Source organism: Lindgomyces ingoldianus (assembly GCF_010093535.1).
Source record: "Lindgomyces ingoldianus strain ATCC 200398 unplaced genomic scaffold BDR25scaffold_8, whole genome shotgun sequence".
Lineage (NCBI taxonomy): Eukaryota > Fungi > Ascomycota > Dothideomycetes > Pleosporales > Lindgomycetaceae > Lindgomyces > Lindgomyces ingoldianus.
In genome coordinates this window covers 286,222-304,127 of record NW_022985169.1, presented here as the reverse complement: position 1 = coordinate 304,127, position 17,906 = coordinate 286,222, and the positions used below count along the sequence as shown (strand labels likewise).

Below are 17,906 nucleotides of genomic sequence, written 5' to 3'. Positions count from 1 at the left end.
GCAAAATGTTAGCAGGTACGAGCGTTATTGATTCTAATGTCCAGCTGCCAGGCTGAGGGGTTGGTTCGTCACTTAGAACATATCTAACTAATATGGACCGATTGTGACCGCGTCCGTTAGCGTGGGCTGTGTTGGGAGAGTAATATTTGGTACCGGGCTCGTCGTCAGCGCTTCCAACAAGGCGTAGTACTGTACGATTTAGAGATTTTGAGGCCTGTATGAGTGAGATTTTGCGTACATTCGTACGGCAAGGAGGATGAGAGGTAGTTGTATGTGAAGCTTTTGGAGAAGCTTTTGGCAGGCGCAGAAATGAGGAATTAGATTGATTGCTAAAGGAGTGTGTTAGGTAAAACAGGTGACGTAACAGGTGGTGTAGAAGGTGGATCATGTAACTCGACCTCGGAGATCTCTGTAGCTATCCCTGAGCTAGGCCTAAGCTACCTAGGTGTTGCAGTATAAACCCTAGTTCTGTAGTGAGGACATTGTTCTTCTTCTTCATCAATTCAACACTATTATTAGGCAATTACTAGCTGCGCCAAGCCATTACATTAGGACTTTACAGGAAACTAATAGAGTAGAAAGAGATAGTTAGGTAAGTGAAAGATTATTCTGCTTTTGTTTACTAACAGTACGAAGGTAAACATAGACGCTTTAGTTAAGAAGAATATTACGTATATTATACCTAGGCTGTACTAGAATAATTAAGAATAACGACAACTCCTTAACAGATATTAGAGGTTGCACCTAATACTTAAGCTGTGCTTGCTGTTCTCTAATCTACTTGTTATTCTCTTGCCGCGAGAAGCCGTTGCCCTTTATCGAGGGTTAGCCGTATTTTAACAAGCTATCCTGCCAAGTGCGCAGTCATTCGAGCCCATGAAATCAACCCTATCACCCCTCTCACACGACGAATAGCACCCAGCCTACTTTCTATGCTATGTACCATGAAGAAACCGACACTATTCTTAACTATATAGGTGGAGACACGGCGGGCGGTTTCGAAAAGCCAAACTCATATCTGAAGTCGATATGGGATTCTATTCAAGACTACCTTCCAACCACGCAAATCAAGAATTACTTCCCTTCTATTACCCCTCGTATTTGAATCAGTTAAAATGGGCTCCGAGAACCATGACACTTTTAGATCGGCTCAAGTAGACGAGATCGAAAACGACGATGTTCCTAAGAATTTACAAAAATTTTACCACCGAATCTAGTATATGAGTGTCATCGGCAAATACCCCCAACTCTATCAGTTGCACGTTTGGTGTGCAATAATTTCATCGAGGTGCAGACCAAACGCTGTTTCATGGAAGATGTCATTGACGAGGAAGATCGGGAAAAAAGACGTCAGGTCGAAGCTCTAGAGGCGGTTCTTTTCCCCGTCGAAAGATAATGCACACATAAATCTGGTTTCGAGATTCAGTTCACTCTGTCACCCCATTTCCCGAGACCACCATGTCTCTTTTTCACGCAATCGTGCTAGGAGCAAGCATTCTCTGGCCTTGGTATGTCGATGAACCTCTGGATTAAAGCCAGAATATCCTGCTCCTTCACGGGTTTGAAATGACCCCAGCCCTTCGTCTTCTCGAATGTAATATCGGCTCCGCTACTCTTCAGCTACGTTGCCATCATATAGCTCTCCCTTGGCATTGCAATAACATCGCTGTAGTCTTGTACTAAAATAAACCCTATGCTTATAGCCCAGGGGCTTGCGGTCATTCTCTCCTTGAAAGCATCCTCTGGAGATGGAACGAAAGCGGCTTTCATCCCATTTACAAGTGAGAGCGGAGGCGAATTATAGGCACAGAAGCCTTGGATGAACATTGTAGGCCACAGCGGCGGGTTGATCGCGACGAGTGAAGGTCCCGTAGACTGAGGCTGAAAACGGCCTGCACCGCTGCACTAATGGAGTACCCAATTACGGCCTCGACGTTTCTTTTCTTTGCAGTTCATCCTAGACTAATTACCTCGGAATCAAAATAAAGTGGCCCAGCGAAGCATCGCCCCAAGACGATGCGCCATAAGCTTCTTGGTCCGGTGTCACCATTTAATGGGTAGATATGTTCAAAGGGGCTCGATCATGAGGGCGATAAACGCGGCTAATCTCCCAAGTCCATGAGTGAGGGCAATCCTGGTGCTCGAATCCCAATTCCAGGTGTACGTCTGAATATCGATGCCATGAACTTAGACAGAAGACTTCTCCCTGGTCTCGAGGATACGGAGCTGGCAAGCTTTCACTACGTATTTCAGTGGTCGGGGGAACGCAGAGAGAGCCTTTTGACTAACTTCGTCGACCTTTTTGCTGGGAGCAGTTTGAGGCAAGCATATCTCGGCGAGTTAGTGCTGTCTCGTGAGCCATGTTTGGAATCAGCTTGGATCGTGTGGCACCACATTTGGAAATGCAGGGGTCCCACATGCCATCACTGCCGTTGTTGGTTGGAAATAATTTAAGGTCTATAGTTGATTGTGGCCATATAAAGCCGGGGTTTTTCAAATAAAACTCTAAGGACTGCTTGCCTTCTATTCATTTGCATAATGTTTTAGATTGTGTAACGGCAGAGAACGCTATCTAAAAACAGATTAGTCTTGCCAAGAGACAAACTCTTTCAGGCTTACTAAATTTAATCAGCTGACGCACGGTCTCGCCTAACGCACGCACACACCAGATTTTGCCAATTTTTAACATTATTGCAACTCCACTAATATAGACTGTATTAAGGACGCGCTGGCATATTTAAAATTACTAAAACTAAGAGAATTAATTAATATTACTACAATAGCTAAAAAGTATAGTGTTAAAAGGACTAGGCTATTAAAGCGTTAGCAAGGCGTCTAGGGTGTTACGGTCTACGGTTGGACCAGCGTAACTCCACCGGCAGTGCTCCACAATTTAGCTGGATTGGGACAGGGCTCGCTTACGGACCAATTGGAAGACACGGAGACAGCGCAGCTGCCTGCAATCGTGGAGGAATGCGTCGTCTAATAGGGAAACAGGCCGCGTACTAACAGGAGCTTAAGGGAGCTTAAGAAGCCCTCCTTAGCAAACTTCTATAAACTTCTCCTGCTCCCCTTAGCAACTTTAGCACATGTATATAGTTCCTATATTAAATAACTTTTAAAAGGTGTGTTTAATATTTAGTTTATTTTTTACATAAACTAAGTAGCATTTAGCTTTTTAAAGAGCTATAATACTATTTATATATCTTACACTATATATACCTCTAACTCTGTCTGTTAGAACTGTTTAACCTAGCCTCCCTACTGCTGTATTAAGGGCAAACTATAATCTAGTCACTCTATATCACCCTCTATTAGCCTAATAGCCTGTACGTAGGACTGTACACCCTACTAGATTAGCCCCTACTACCTGTCTTACTTCCCCTCTAGGAATACTATAAGACCTAAGTGCTTTTTAAAGCAAAGATTGTAATATTAAACACTACTCTTTTAAAAAGTATAGTAACCTTTTAATATAACTTAAATTCTAACATAGCTTATACTGCGCTATTAGGATCTATAGAAGTTCCTACTTAAAGTAAAGCTGTTCTAGCAGAACAGATTAATTTAATCTAGAATAATATTAAAAAACTCTAGTAGATTAGTAATAAAGTTAGTAAGCTTTTAAAACTTAAAAAAGAAATTACTAACTTTTACTAAAAAGTAATAAAATTATAAAACCTTTTTAAACTTTTAAGCCCCTAAAAAGCTACTAATTAAGCCTATTAAATATATAAACTATAAGTAAAGTTAGTAAAGATCTAAAACATCTTAACTAAAAAAATAAGCATTATAGCTAAAAAAGCTTTAAGACTAGCCTTTTTAAAGCCTTTTAGAGAATTACTAAAGGACCTTTAACTATTCTTTATAAGATGCTACTTTTATATGTAATATAATAAAAAAGCATTTTAAACTAACACAGAAATAATATCTTAGATAGAACTACACTTAAAAGGCCCCTTTATAATTTAGTTCTAACTCTATGCAGATAATTAGATAAACTTTAAAGTAAATAGTAAAGCACTTACCTCTAAAATAAAAAAAATATTTAGTAATATTAAAAACTTTAAAAAAGCCCTAATAGCTATTTATAAAACTTTTAATAAAAAAAAATTGCAGCTAACAAACTAGACACTATAAAATAAGAAATAAACCTAGTTTAGAACTATGCAGCACGATTTAGAGAATAGCTAGCTATCTATAAATAGACAGACTAGAAGGCTCTCTGCTGCATGTTCTATAATAAGTTAAGTAAAATAGTAAAAGATAAATTTATATATAGTAAAAAACTAACTACTTTTAAAAACTTTATTACATAAGCAACAACCTACAACAACTATTATAAAGAATATAAAAAAGAAAAAAAATAAAAAGAAACTTTTTAAAGACTAGAGTTTATTTCTAAGAAAAAGAAGCTTTTATAATATAATAAAAAACTAATAGACTTTAGTTACATAAAGCACACATAAAGCCCCCTCTCTAAGAAAAGCTAAGTTTTAGGATGTAATAGGCTGCTTTTAATAAAGAAATAATAAAAGTAGCTAGAGAATAAGGCCTACTTAAACTATAGAAAAGTAGGACATTTCTACTAAAATTACCTAAACTTTTAAAAAAGGGAGAATAAAAATACTACTATAATAATAAAAGCTATTACTGCTAAATATAGCCTTACAGATAAGGAAATATTAGAAAGACTAAATAATAGACTTTACTAGCAATGTAAAAGTAACTATTCTTTAAATAACTATTCTAAAGTGTACTAAAAAGTAGTTATTTAAAACTTTAGTAGCTTTAATATAGTGTTATAGGACCTTATAATTTTTAAAAAATATAAAAAAAAAACTTAAATCTAAGAATACATTATAAATGTTTAAAAAAGAAAAAAGTAGTTCCCCTTTTAAAACTAGACCTCTAGTACTTTAGTAAGAGAGCTCTTCTAATAGTTTTAAGAATGTAAGTGCTAGAAGTGCAGTTTATAACATAATTACCTAAGTTATTATATAGTTTTACTTTACTAGATAAACATTAGCAACAACTACCTTATATTTAACATTATATAATAAATAGCTAGAGTTAAGTATAATATTATAAATAAAAAAAAATAATAGTAGTTTTTTATTAAGATTAGAGACTAGAAACTAGAAGAACTAGGCAGACCTGCTAGGTTTAAAGTCCTAAAGCTAGCACTTAAAAAGCCTAAAACACTACTTCTAAGCCTTATAATTAGTAGGAAGGCTTTAGTAATATAATAAAGCTATAGTTAGTATACACTTTATAAAAATAAAACCTATAGCACTAATAATTACTAATAAAAAGAACACCCTGTTTAGATAGTACAAACATAGAAATACTCTTAGTAGACTTAGAAAAGCCCTCTTAACATGTTACATAGACCTAATAATTATCTATACTCTTAGTACTAATGCACATAATAGTATTGCATTAAGCATTAGAACAATAAGCATAAAGCAGGCTAGTAGCCTATATAGAAAAAGAACTACAACAGTTGCTTATAGCAAGAAACAGCCTTAGCCTATAAAACTATAAACTGCTACACCTGCTAAACTGCCCCCCTGCATAAGCAGGAGAGGTAGGCAGTGTATAAAAAATAAGACAACTGCAGGTTCTACTACTTTTAGTAAAAGGTAGTAAGAAAAGAAAACTACCTAATATTATATTACTTAGTTAAAGATTATAAATATAAAGCAGCTAACTACTATAATTAAAAATATTAAATCTATAAAAAAAAAAAGACAAGTTTAATAATAACTTATAAGATATTAATTTTTATTTTTTTTTAGATAAAAAAGTTAAACATAATATATTAGTAGTAATTATAGTAAGATAAGGGGTAGAACATAGCCTAACAACTACCTTTACATATAAAAGATAGCTTAAGCTAGCTTTTATAGACAGCAGATGCACTTTTACTATAATAAATAAAAATTAAGTAGATAAATAAAGCATACTATTCTATATAAAAAAAACCTGTTTAAGGTAACCTTTACTAATACATTATTAATTAAATATAGTAGAGAATAAGTTAACTTAGAAACTTATAAAAAGAACTTTAAAACCTCTAACATAAAAGACTAAAGGTTTATAAACATACTTTAGCTAAGAGGCAAGTACAACACTATTTTAGGCTATAACTAGCTATAAACACATAATCCTGCAATTAATTAGAGAACTATAACTATAAAAACTTTTAATAACTACGCACACATAACCTAGTTAGCATGCTATAATAATAAATGCCTAGTCTATAAATAAGTAAAACAGAGTAGCAGTTACTACTCTAAGAAAAAAAAACTTTAAAAATTTCTTTACTAAAAGCTAAAAGCCTAGGTAATATAAATAATAAAAAAAGAACTTAAGAAAGTCTCTTATAAAAAAATTAAAAAAGATAAAAATGTAAAATAAATTAGTGTTATTTAAATCTAAGAAGAAGGCTGCATCCTGCCTAAATATAAAGACTATAAAGATATATTTAAAACACTAGAGGACCCTAAAGAACTACTACTACATTAGCCTTAAAATTACACTATTAACTTAATAAAGGACTATAATCTAAAAACACATAAGCTTTGTCCTTTAACTAGAGTACAGAAGAAAGCCTTATAAAAATATGTTAATAGGATGCTAGCATAAGGCTATATCTAAGAAAGTTATAGCCTTGTAGCCTTAGCTATAGTCTTTGCTAAAAAGAAAAAAAAAATCTAAGTCTACTAGGACTATAGAACTCTAAATAACAATATAATTTAAGACTAATTTCCTCTACTAATTATATAAGATATTATAAACTAATTAAAAAGAACCTAGTACTTTATAAAGTTTAACATATAAGACAGATTTAATAAAATAAAAATATAAAAAGGAGATAAGTAGCTTATAGTATTTAAAACTCTATAAAAACTTTATAAATTACTAGTAATGCTATTTAGCCTAATAAATGCCCTAGCAACATTCTAGTAAATTATTAATATAGCTCTTAACTTATACCTTAATGTTTTTACTTTAGTATATTTAAATAACATCCTTATCTATTTAAAAGATACCCTTAAAGACTATGTATAGAAGGTATAAAAAGTTTTAGAACAGCTTAAAAAGTATAGACTCTACCTGCAGCTCTCTAAATGCAAATTCTATGTTACTAAAATAAAATACTTAAGATTTATAATTAATAAAGAAAAAATAAAGATTAACTTAGCTAAAATATAAAAAGTACTTAAGTAGCTAAAACTTATAATAGTTAAAAAAGTAAAAGGATTTCTAGGACTATTAAGCTACATTAGATAAATAATTAGAGATTATTTAAAAATTACTATACTATTAATAAACACTACTACTAAAGAAAAAGCTATAGTAAAATTTATTTAGACTTTATAAATAAATAAAGCATTTATAGCGCTAAAACAAGCTATAACAGCTAAGCTAGTGCTAAGAATGTATAACTTATAATTAGATACTAAGATCTACACAGACACATCCCTAAGAGCTAGCAGGGCTGCGTTATATTAAAAACAAGAAGATAGAAAATAGCACCTAGTTATATACTATTCTGCTAAGTTCTTAGGACCTAAAGCAGGCTACAGCATACCTAACAAAGAATTAAAAGCAATATTAAATGCTGTAAAAGTATAAGCTATAGAACTACATAGAATAGCAAAGCTATTTTATATTATAACTAACTATGTAAATTTAGTTACATTTCTAATAGTAAAAAAGCTATTACTAATGTATATAAAATAAGTAATAAAGCTTACATAGTTTAACTACATTATTAAGCATGTTCTAGGAACACAGAACTAGTAGGCTAACACTCTTAGCTAAAAACTAGACTACTTTAATAAAAAAGAGGAGAAAACTAAAAAGTTTACACTCTTTAAAGAAACTAATAAAGGATAGATTTATAATAGGCCTTAACTTATAAAAAAATTCTACATGCTTATAGCTAGTAAGCAAAGATAAAAAAACTTAATCTAAAAATACTATAAATTCTTAATGTTTAAACATCTAAGGATTAGCACTTTTTAAAAAAAGTTAAGAGCTGCTATACTATAATAAATACTAAAAGTAAAATAACTATACATAGAGGTGCTTAGAGAATGCAACACTTGTAATAAGAATAACTTATAAAGGCATAAGGCTTATAGGTACTTTTAGCTAATTAAAGCACTAAAGTTACTATAGATAATAATTATAATAGATTTTATTATAAAATTACCCCTGTCTAAAGAACTAGGGACAGACAAGATGTGCAACATAATTATAGTAGCTCTAGATAAAACTACTAAGTACTTACACACTTAGCTCTTTAAAAAAAATAATAACTGCTAAAAAATTTATTTATAAATTAAAATAAAACATAATATTAGTATATAAATGCCTTAAGATTATTATCTTAGACTAAGATAAGCTATTTACTAGCAGTTTCTAGAAAGTAGCAATGCAGCACCTTAGTATAGCTTATAAACTATTAACTACTTATCACCTATAGATAGACAGTTAGACTAAAAGAGTAAATGCAGAAGTAGAAAGGTACCTAAAGAAGTACATCTTTTATACTTAAAATAACTAAGTAGAATAGCTTCTAATAGCACAACTAGCTATTAATAATGTAGAATTAGCTATAATAAAAGAAACACTATATAAAGCTAATTTTAGATACAACTTTTACTTTACATTACACAGAAATTAACCTACAGACCTATAAAAGTTAATAGATTAGCTAGTAGACCTATATTAAATATATAAAAAGTTAGTAATAGAAGCTAAGTCTAGCAGAGAAATAATAGAGAAGTATGTAAATAAATTATAATAACTAGGACTAGAAATCTACTTAGGAGACTATGTGTACTTTAACACTAAAAATCTTAAGATACCTAGGCCCTCTAGGAAACTAGCAAAAAAAAGGATAAAACTATATAAAGTTCTCTAAACCTAATAAGACAATTGCAAGCTTAAGCTTCCCCTACATATAAAAATACACTTATAGTTCTATATTTCTAGACTAAAAAAAGCATTTAAAAAGATTCTTTTATTTATGTAGAAATAAAAAGATAAGAAAATAAAGTACAAAGTTAAATACATAGTTAGTAATTAAAAGAACTAGAAAAAGTTTCTAGTAAAATAGAAAAAGTAGCTTACTAGTAAAAACATATAAAAACTAGCTAAAAACTTACAGAACGCGCAGCTGTTAGTATAAAGGTACCTTTAGGCTTATTTAAAAGAAACTAGCTAAGTAATAAGGCACTTATATTAAAAGAAATAGCTACATTATTACTAAATAGCAGCAGCCTTTAAAGACAAGTTCTAGCTAATAAAGGCTAAAAAGAAGGATAGCTTACTGCTTTAGCCTTAAAAGCTTCTATCTTATCTAAGAAGAAAAAGTCTCTTTTTAAGTATTTTGCGTAATAAGCCTCTAGTAAGTCTAATAATTTTTAAATATAATCTTGTTTAGAACACTCCTTAGCCTTTACTTTTAAGGTCTTTTAAACCTAATATAACATTTTGTTATTAAGCTCTTACTTATAGGCCTTTATAATAAAGGCCTCTTAAAGAAGTGCTTTCTACTCTTTCTTTAGATAATTTTATATAATGTTTAAAATAAAAGTGTTGCATTTGCTGTGCTTTTTTACACACTTAACACAGTTATCTAAAGATAAAGTTAGCATATAAGATAACTCTAAAGATTAGTAAGCGCTGTAGGGCCTTATTTTTATTTAGTAAAAAAAATTAAAACAAAGAGTAACATAATAATAATAAGATAAATAAGACTAGTAAGCTATTTAGTATAAAAAGAATAAATGTTAAGAACGCCTTTTAGTAGAAGGACGCATACTTTATAAATAAACCTTTACTAACATAGTTGTGTAAGTAGAGCAGTAAGGACGCTGCTAAGAAGAGGGGGCAGCGTGTTATAGTCTACAGTTAGACTAGTGTAACTCTACTAGCAGTGCTCTATAATTTAGCTAGATTAGGACAGGGCTTGCTTATAGACTAATTAAAAGACACAGAGACAGCGCAGCTGCCTGCAATTGTAGAGGAATGCGTTGTCTAATAGGGAAACAGGCTGTGTACTAACAGGAGCTTAAGGGAGCTTAAGGAGCTCTCCTTAGCAGACTCCTATAAACTCCTTCTGCTCCCCTTAGCAACCCTAGCATATGTATATAGTTCCTATATTAAATAACCTTTAAAAGGTGTGTTTAATGTTTAGTTTATTTTTTACATAGACTAAGTAGCATTTAGCTTTTTAAAGAGCTATAATACTATTTATATATCTTACACTATATATACTTCTAACTTTGTCTGTTAGAACTGTTTAACCTAGCCTCCCTACTGCTGCATTAAGGGTAAACTATAATCTAGTCACTCTATATCACCCTCCATTAGCCTAATAGCCTGTACGTAGGACTGTACACCCTACCGGATTGGCCCCTACCACCTGTCCTACTTCCCCCCTAGGAATACCATAAGACCTGAGTGCTTCCTGAAGCAAGGATTGTAACATAGGGCTCCTATGTAGAGCAGTATAAAAACTAACAACTACTTAATAAGCAACAAGAGAAAGAGCTTATAAAGTATATTAAGCAGCTTTATAAGCGTAGCCTACTACCTATAAAGCAATAGCTACGCAATTTTGCTTTAAAACTCTGTAGTAAAGAAGTAAAAAAGTTTAGCCTAATTACTTTCTTTAACAGCATTAAATCTCCCTAGTTACTTACTAGATCTTTAGCCTAGATTAAGATAGGAAGTAAGCTAATTTAGCCTTTAAATATAAGCTCTATTTTAAGCTACTATAGTAGAAGATTTAGAAGTACAAGATAGAGCCACAGCATATGTATAATATAAATAAGAAAGGCTTTTTTATTAGTGTACTATTAAAAACAAAGCAGATCTTCTCTAGGCAGAGATATAAAGAAGGTAGCCTTAAGCAAGCTATACAGGACAGTAATTGTAAGTAAATAACTTATATAGCTTATATCTACGCTAACAGCTCTGCGCTCTCTTTAGGCCTTATCTACTAAGCTAGCACTAGTAACATCTAAGATAGCTAGTTACAAGATTTTAACCTAGCAGTATATAAGTGCTTCTTTGCCTTATCTTCTAGTAGCTAGATAAATAATAATTTAGGCCTGTGCTAGCTTAAACAGCTGTTTAATAAATAGATAAAGAAGAAAGCTTATTAGGCGTATAGGCTATTAATTTTAGATAGCTATAAATCTTATGTTTTTATAAAGTTTATTAACTACTGCAACTAGACTAGGATTTTGCTAGCTGTCTATCTACCTTATTTAACCTATATGCTACAGCCTCTTAATGTTAGCCTATTTAAGCTACTAGTAACAGCTTATTTAGATAAACTAGCTAGTTTTATGTATAAATTAATAGAGTTTATAGCTATTATAAAGTAAGACTTTTTTTGCCTGTGTAATAAAGCCTAGTAGACTTTATTTACTAAGAAGAATATACTTTCTAGCTTTAAGGCCTGTGGCCTAGCGCTGTTTAACCCTAAGAAAGTCTTTACTTAATTTAGTACTACTAGTACTAGTAGACCTTCTTCTAGTAAAAGCTTTTAGTTAGCTCTTACTGCTTAAAATTAGAGACACATAAACAAGTTTCTATATAAAGTAGTTAGTAATATCTCTAACTAGTAGGCTAAGCAGCTTAGTAATACTATACACAGTCTCTTAATGCAGGTTATAACTCTCTAGATAGAGAATTAGGGCCTTATAAAAGCTCTAGTTAATAAGAAGAAAAAGTAAAAGTGTAGTAAACCTCTTTTACTTATAGCTTTTAAGTAGTACTATAGTAGGGCTGTATTCTATAGTCTTAGAAAGGTTTAATAAGCATGTAATTAATAAGTTAAGAAGAAAGCTGCTACAGAGCTTTTACATTAATAAAAAAATAAAAAGACTAGGCGTAAGAAGGCTAAGAAGTGTAAGAAAGCTTATATAGCTAAGAAGAAAAAGCATATAAGGGCAGCTACTAAGGACACTTAACTATAAAAAGCTAAGAAAAAAAGGCTTTAGAAGGAAGAAAAGCAACTAGCTAAAAAGGCTAACTGCTAACTTTAAAGCAACATTAAAACTTCTAGGAAGGCTAAGAAGACTACACAGCCTATAGCTAGTAGGCTAGAGTAAGTAGTTAAGGATTAATTAATTATTAAAGTAGTAGGGCTGCTATGTAAGTAAAATTGCAGAGGCAGAGCTATTAAGCTTCCTACACGCTTCTACAACTAGCTAGTAGCCTTAAATTAATCGCTGTAATTAGCTTCCTAATCCACTAAAAAACCAGGCCTATATTCTATTTATATGTTGCCCTAGAGCTTCAAGTCGCGGTGCCGCTGTACGGCAAATTCCGTGCGTCAGGCGAGACTGTGCGTCGGCTGATAAAATTTAGTATCTAATCTCAGCACGAGTGATTGATATCACAACCTTCTCCCAGTTCATCATTTTGAAACACCCTCCAGACAAGTTAACAAAACCATACATCTACACTGGCATGTGATGGTTACCTCAACGTGCTTAATGTGGGTCGCAGGGGAAGAAAGGGAAGGAAGAGCGGAGCAGTCAGTTAGCAAGCCCTTACATTCACCCTTCCAGCTGCATAGCGATGGCTAATCTCGACTCTGTAGAATCCAAGTAGAGGACCCTGAAACCGGAGAAATCTTTGCTCATTGCCACGCTGCCTCTGTCGAAGATGTTGATGAGGCCGTCAGACACGCCCATGCTGTCTTCAAATCTGGAACTTGGTCCAGAGCTCCTCGCCATCTGCGCGCCGAGGTCCTGGATAAGATCGCAGGTCTTTTGATCAAAAATCTCCCTAGACTCATCGAGCTCGAGGTACGGCAGACAGGACGAGCTATCCGTGAGATGAATGCCCAGGTTCCGACGCTTGTGAAATGGTTCAAGTATTACGCAGCTCTTATCCGGACTGAAGAACGGGTTGTCCTTCCAACGACGGGCATGCTTCACAATTGGATTGATCGAAAGCCGCTTGGAGTCGTTGCACAGATTACTCCATTCAACCATCCGCTTCTCATTGCCGTGAAGAAGATTGCCCCGGCTCTGGCGGCTGGGAACTCGGTTATCTTGAAACCCTCCGAGCTCACGCCCTTAACTTCGATTGAACTGGGGAAGATCATGAAAGACGCCGGCCTTCCAGATGGAGTTTTCACCGTACTACCCGGGCATGGCGCAACGACCGGGAAAGCTGTCGTCGGGCATCCTCTTATCAAGAAGGTCGATGTGACGGGCGGCACACCTGCCGGAAGATCCATCGGTGCTATTGCGGGGCGTAATTTGGCGCACTTTACTGCCGAGCTTGGGGGAAAGGCGCCACTTGTCGTGTTCGAGAAAGCTGATGTTGATTTGGCAGTTAACGGGATTGCATTCGGGTCATTTGTTGCTTCAGGTCAGACGTGCGTAGCGGCTACCCGAATCATCGTTCACAACACTATTCTGTCGGAGGTGGTTGAGAAGCTGCAAAAGAAAGCGGAATCCATCGAGCGTAGGATGGGCTCACCAAAGAACGTGGAATCTATGATGGGGCCTTTAATTTCTGCAAAGCAGCTGTCAAATATGCGGATACTAGTCGACAGTGCTGTGGAGGCCGGGGCCAAAGTCGTAGCAGGTGGCCAGAAGATGAATGGTATATCGGCTTTAGATCAAACAGACTTTTCGAAAGGCTACTTCTATCCTCCCACAATACTTGTGGATGGCGACTCCACTAAGATCGTAGACACGCGAATATGGAAGGAGGAGGCATTCGGACCAGTCATTGTGGTCGTTGGTTTTAATACTGAAGATGAGGCCCTTAACCTTGCAAACGACTGCGATTTTGGTCTTGGAGCGGCTATCTGGACGCAGGACCTCTCTCAGGCTTTCAGGGTATCTGAAGGCATCGAGGCTGGTATTTGCTGGGGTAAATATAAGCCCTTCTTTCTTTATTTGCACGAGCTTACCATTCGTGCAGTCAACACTCATCATCGGAACGATCCAAGCAGTCCATGGGGCGGCATCAAAGACTCTGGTGTTGGAAGCGAGAATGGCGTCGGCGAGTAGATCAATTCATTCCGATCGAGCAAAGCTAACAGTAGATCCGCAGATGCGTATCATGCTTATACCACCACCAAGAGCACGATTGTGAACTACGGTTCTGTAGAGGAAGGTTTGGCAAACGATGACTGGTTTCGAGAGGGTACCGGCGAGGTGAGATACGGATAAGCAAAGCCATCTTTTCAGGAGAAATTCTTTACATTGCTTCTTCAACCACTCGCCCGTCTCTTATTATGCCCCTGTTATGTCAAGACCACCTCGGTTGCTCGCCTTACTGGGGGCTAACTCCGCACCTCCCCCGCGTTTCCCCAAACTTCCCCAAACTCTCATTCAGCCAACCAACGCACTATCATCCAAAAGGAAATGATCAACAAGCGTGGTAGGTAATCCTTGTACTAAGTCCCTAAGGACATTGATATTGACACAATGTGGGGGAATCCGGCCTCGGAAATGCACTTCTGACCTCTGAGCAACTCGGTACATCTATCTCAATCAAATTTTCTTTTGGCGTGGCACTTCGGGTAAGCCCATGTAGCTGTTTATTTTCTATATGCACCCCATATTGCTCGTCCATGGTCTCGTCACCAGAGCTTGTCCCACCAATCGTCCTCAGTGAGCAGGCCACACATTCACGATGAATAAGTATAATTTGTTGTGCATTCTTTATGTTTGCTTCGGCTCTATCTTTTATGGTTATGATTCGGGTGTCCACTTCCTTTTCGACCTTTTGGCGGTTGCTGTTGATACGCTGTTCCAAGGATGTACGACTTCGATCCTTGGGTATGAGACTTTTCTAACATTCTTCGACCTCGACTCTGTGACCATTGGTGCCTTCGGCTCAGCGTACTACGGAGGCTCTATCGTTGGGATGATGATGAATTGGTACGCTTCATCCCATCCTTCTCATCTCCTCAGTTCCGAGCTAGCCAACCCCATCCAGGTACTTCCCGAATAAAATCAGTCGTCTCCGAACCATCCAAATAGCCTGCATCATATAGCTAGTCAGCGGAGTAATGCAAACTAGAGCCCCCGACTTCGGGATCTTCTGCGCCGGTCGTATTATCGGTGGCATTGCCTGTGGTATCGTCTTCTCCCTCTGTCCCGCTTACGCCGCCGAAATAAGCCCCCCTGCTGTATGAGGCCGATTTGGAGGACTGTATAGCTTCAACGTTAATTTCGCATACATGTTGACAGAGTGGATCGGCCCGGGGCTCTACTTCATCCACACGAATGTTGCTTGGAGGCTGCTACTAGGATTCCAGCTCATCCCGCCGATTCTAATGCCAATCGGATCGATTTGGATGCCATTTTCCCCTTGACGGCTGGCATATAAAGGCCGTTACGGCGAATGCCTCGAAGTCCAACGACGTGTCCACTAAGATTCTGACGAAGATCTGGACTTCTATCTCCGCGAATACTACTAAACCCGCGCCCAGGTCGAACTGGATAAAGAAGAGAAGCTGAGTATGAAAGCGTTATAGAATTGACCGTTGTATTGGAAGAGATTTTTGCTGGCTGTGTTATTTAGTAGTAGTATTAGAAATGCATTAGTATAAAAAGAGTAGTTTAGTAGGGTTTTAGTAAAAGTAAGTAACTTAGGTGTGTAAGCAACTTGCCTATAAAGTATGTTAGTCTATTACTTAAAAAGTGTTATATTTTATTTAAAAGCTTAAAGTATAAGCTATATCTAATATTTCTTTACTATATTTAAGTAGTGTTGTTAGAAATGTATTAGTGTAGAAAAAGTAGTTTAGTGTAGTCTTAGTAAAAGTAACTAACTTAGGTGTGTGAGCAACTCGCCTGTGGGGTACGTTATGTGAAGTCTAACTCATCAAGTAATTTAGGTGGGGAATCTGACAAAGCGAGAATGCTGAGACATTTCACCAATTGCCTGCCCGGCAGATGACTGAACTAAGAGCTAAGCGACACGCTAACGTCTTATCGCGATGTGTCCCTAACCTACACATCTTGCTCACCTCATCTTAGTACAGTGTGAACTAGAGCCAACCCTACTAGCACTATTCGATGGTGGAGACCGTATTTGCCATCATACCGCGCATACTGTACACCTCGCATAATACAAACGTTACCAAGGCCCATTCTAATCCGCAAATATTAGCGAAACTTTTCATGGGAACGACCTTCGCCGCTGCAAAGCCTCATGTAATGTACTTGGCTCTGCAGAATATTTCACAATGGCCGAACCCCTCACCGAAGAATCGCCCATATCGATGACAGCCAACCTTGTCAACCTTCCTACAGAACTCCTTTTAGACATCGCAGATATTCTGCAGGATCAACGGTCAATCAGTCGACTATCGCGTACTAGCCGAAGACTCCATCACATTCTCACAGACTACCTCCTAAAATACAATATACTCGAGAAGGGAAATACAGCAATACTATGGGCAGCGCAGAATGGTTTCGTGGAGTTGGCCCGCCGTCTCGTGGCTTTAGGCGCCAATGTGAACACATATCATCTTTGGGATCGCTGGAATACCCCTCTATTTTTAGCAACGAAACAGGCAAACTTCTCGATGACCATGCTCTTACTGGATGCCGGAGCGAGTTTAACACTATATCCAAACTGGTATAGAAATACCCCAGTTATGACTAAGTTTTTATTGAATGCTGGAGCGAGTTCACCACTATATTCGCGCTGGCACTGGAATGTACTAGTGATGGCGCTCTTTCATAACTGTGAAGGAGTGGCTCGGACCCTGTTGTCTCGGTTAGACTCTTTCGACGAATTAGTCGACCACCAAGGGAGAACGGCATTGCATTTCGCATGCATTTACAAATGCCCCAACGTTGTGCGTTACTTGCTGCAAGCTGGGTCAGATGTGAATAAAAAAGCGAACTTTATTTCAGCAACACCGACTCCACTACAAAGCTTGCTGAAAGTTGGAGTTCATGGTCGTGACGAGAGAGGCCCCGATAACAAGACATTCCAGATTCTTATGATACTCCTAGAGTATGGCGCAAAGGTCGACGATACAGCCTGTGATCTTGGAGCGAGAAATACAGATCCCAGAGTGCGGTTGTTGCTCTCTCGAACAGTGTTCACGGTCACACCAAATCGATCTGCTGTAAAAGACCGGGTTTGGATGTACGAGAACATTGTGTTGATGGACAAAGGAAGCCATCTAATTACTACTCAAGAGACTCGGTTTGATTATATCGGGTTATTATTCTCCCCGAGAGTCGGTTCCAAGGGCCGGGCACCCCAAGCCCCGCGCGGTCACCACTCCCTTCCAACCATTCCCAGTAAACCTCTCTCTCAGGAAGCCTTACGTGTTGGCCGCGGTGTGCGGAACACCCTAAATCTCGGGCAATTAATCGTCGCCCTCGCGCTTGTGAAAGAGGAAGAGGAAAGGGCGAAGTATGCAAGGGATTCAGAGCCTCAGGATGATGATCCATTCCCGCAATTGGCTCAATACCTACTCCAGACATTCAACCCTGCACAAAAATTATGGAGCAAATTTCAGAAACTAGAGCTGAGCTGCCTGAGAAGACGGCACGCTTGCCAAGGCAGCGACTCTGGAGCCTTTTTCACAACTTAGCTCAGGGGTAGGGAATGCCAAGGACACTTCGTCAGACCTCTGAGTAGACTTCAGAAACCGGAAAACTCCCGTAGCTCCTGTCCACTAAGCTGCAACTAGTGGAAGCAACCCAGGCACAACTCTAAAACCAAGGAAGCCGCAAGTGGGTACAAAAGAAAGTTGGGGGAAAATGGAGCTATGGACTCTGCTCAGATGATAGAGTGACCTAGGGCGGTGTGGCGACTACATTTCAACCCATTAAAGAATTGAAAGGCCTGCGTTCCGGATTGCTAATTGTACC

At 36.9% G+C, this 17,906-nt stretch overlaps 3 protein-coding genes across 3 annotated transcripts; 2 read left to right on the top strand and 1 right to left on the bottom strand.

Moving 5' to 3' along the window:
• Positions 1-33: 33 nt before the first annotated feature.
• Positions 34-499, bottom strand: BDR25DRAFT_352117 (uncharacterized protein; the record flags this gene model as incomplete). The annotated part of the gene is made up of 4 exons (XM_033694975.1): positions 34-52; positions 99-329; positions 361-392; positions 482-499. 4 exons carry the CDS (start codon positions 497-499, stop codon positions 34-36), a joined length of 300 nt encoding a protein of 99 aa, XP_033550466.1.
• Positions 500-12,512: 12,013 nt separating this feature from the next.
• On the top strand, positions 12,513-14,354 carry BDR25DRAFT_340962 (aldehyde dehydrogenase-like protein; the record flags this gene model as incomplete). The annotated part of the gene is made up of 4 exons (XM_033693560.1): positions 12,513-12,574; positions 12,641-13,929; positions 13,981-14,061; positions 14,113-14,354. The coding sequence occupies 4 exons, from the start codon at positions 12,513-12,515 to the stop codon at positions 14,229-14,231; spliced, it is 1,551 nt and encodes a 516-aa protein (XP_033550465.1). The 3' UTR covers positions 14,232-14,354.
• A 1,688-nt stretch (positions 14,355-16,042) lies between these two features.
• On the top strand, positions 16,043-17,626 carry BDR25DRAFT_386438 (ankyrin; the record flags this gene model as incomplete). The annotated part of the gene is made up of 1 exon (XM_033698005.1): positions 16,043-17,626. The coding sequence occupies exon 1, from the start codon at positions 16,259-16,261 to the stop codon at positions 17,624-17,626; it is 1,368 nt and encodes a 455-aa protein (XP_033550464.1). The 5' UTR covers positions 16,043-16,258.
• Between the last annotated feature and the right edge of the window lie 280 nt (positions 17,627-17,906).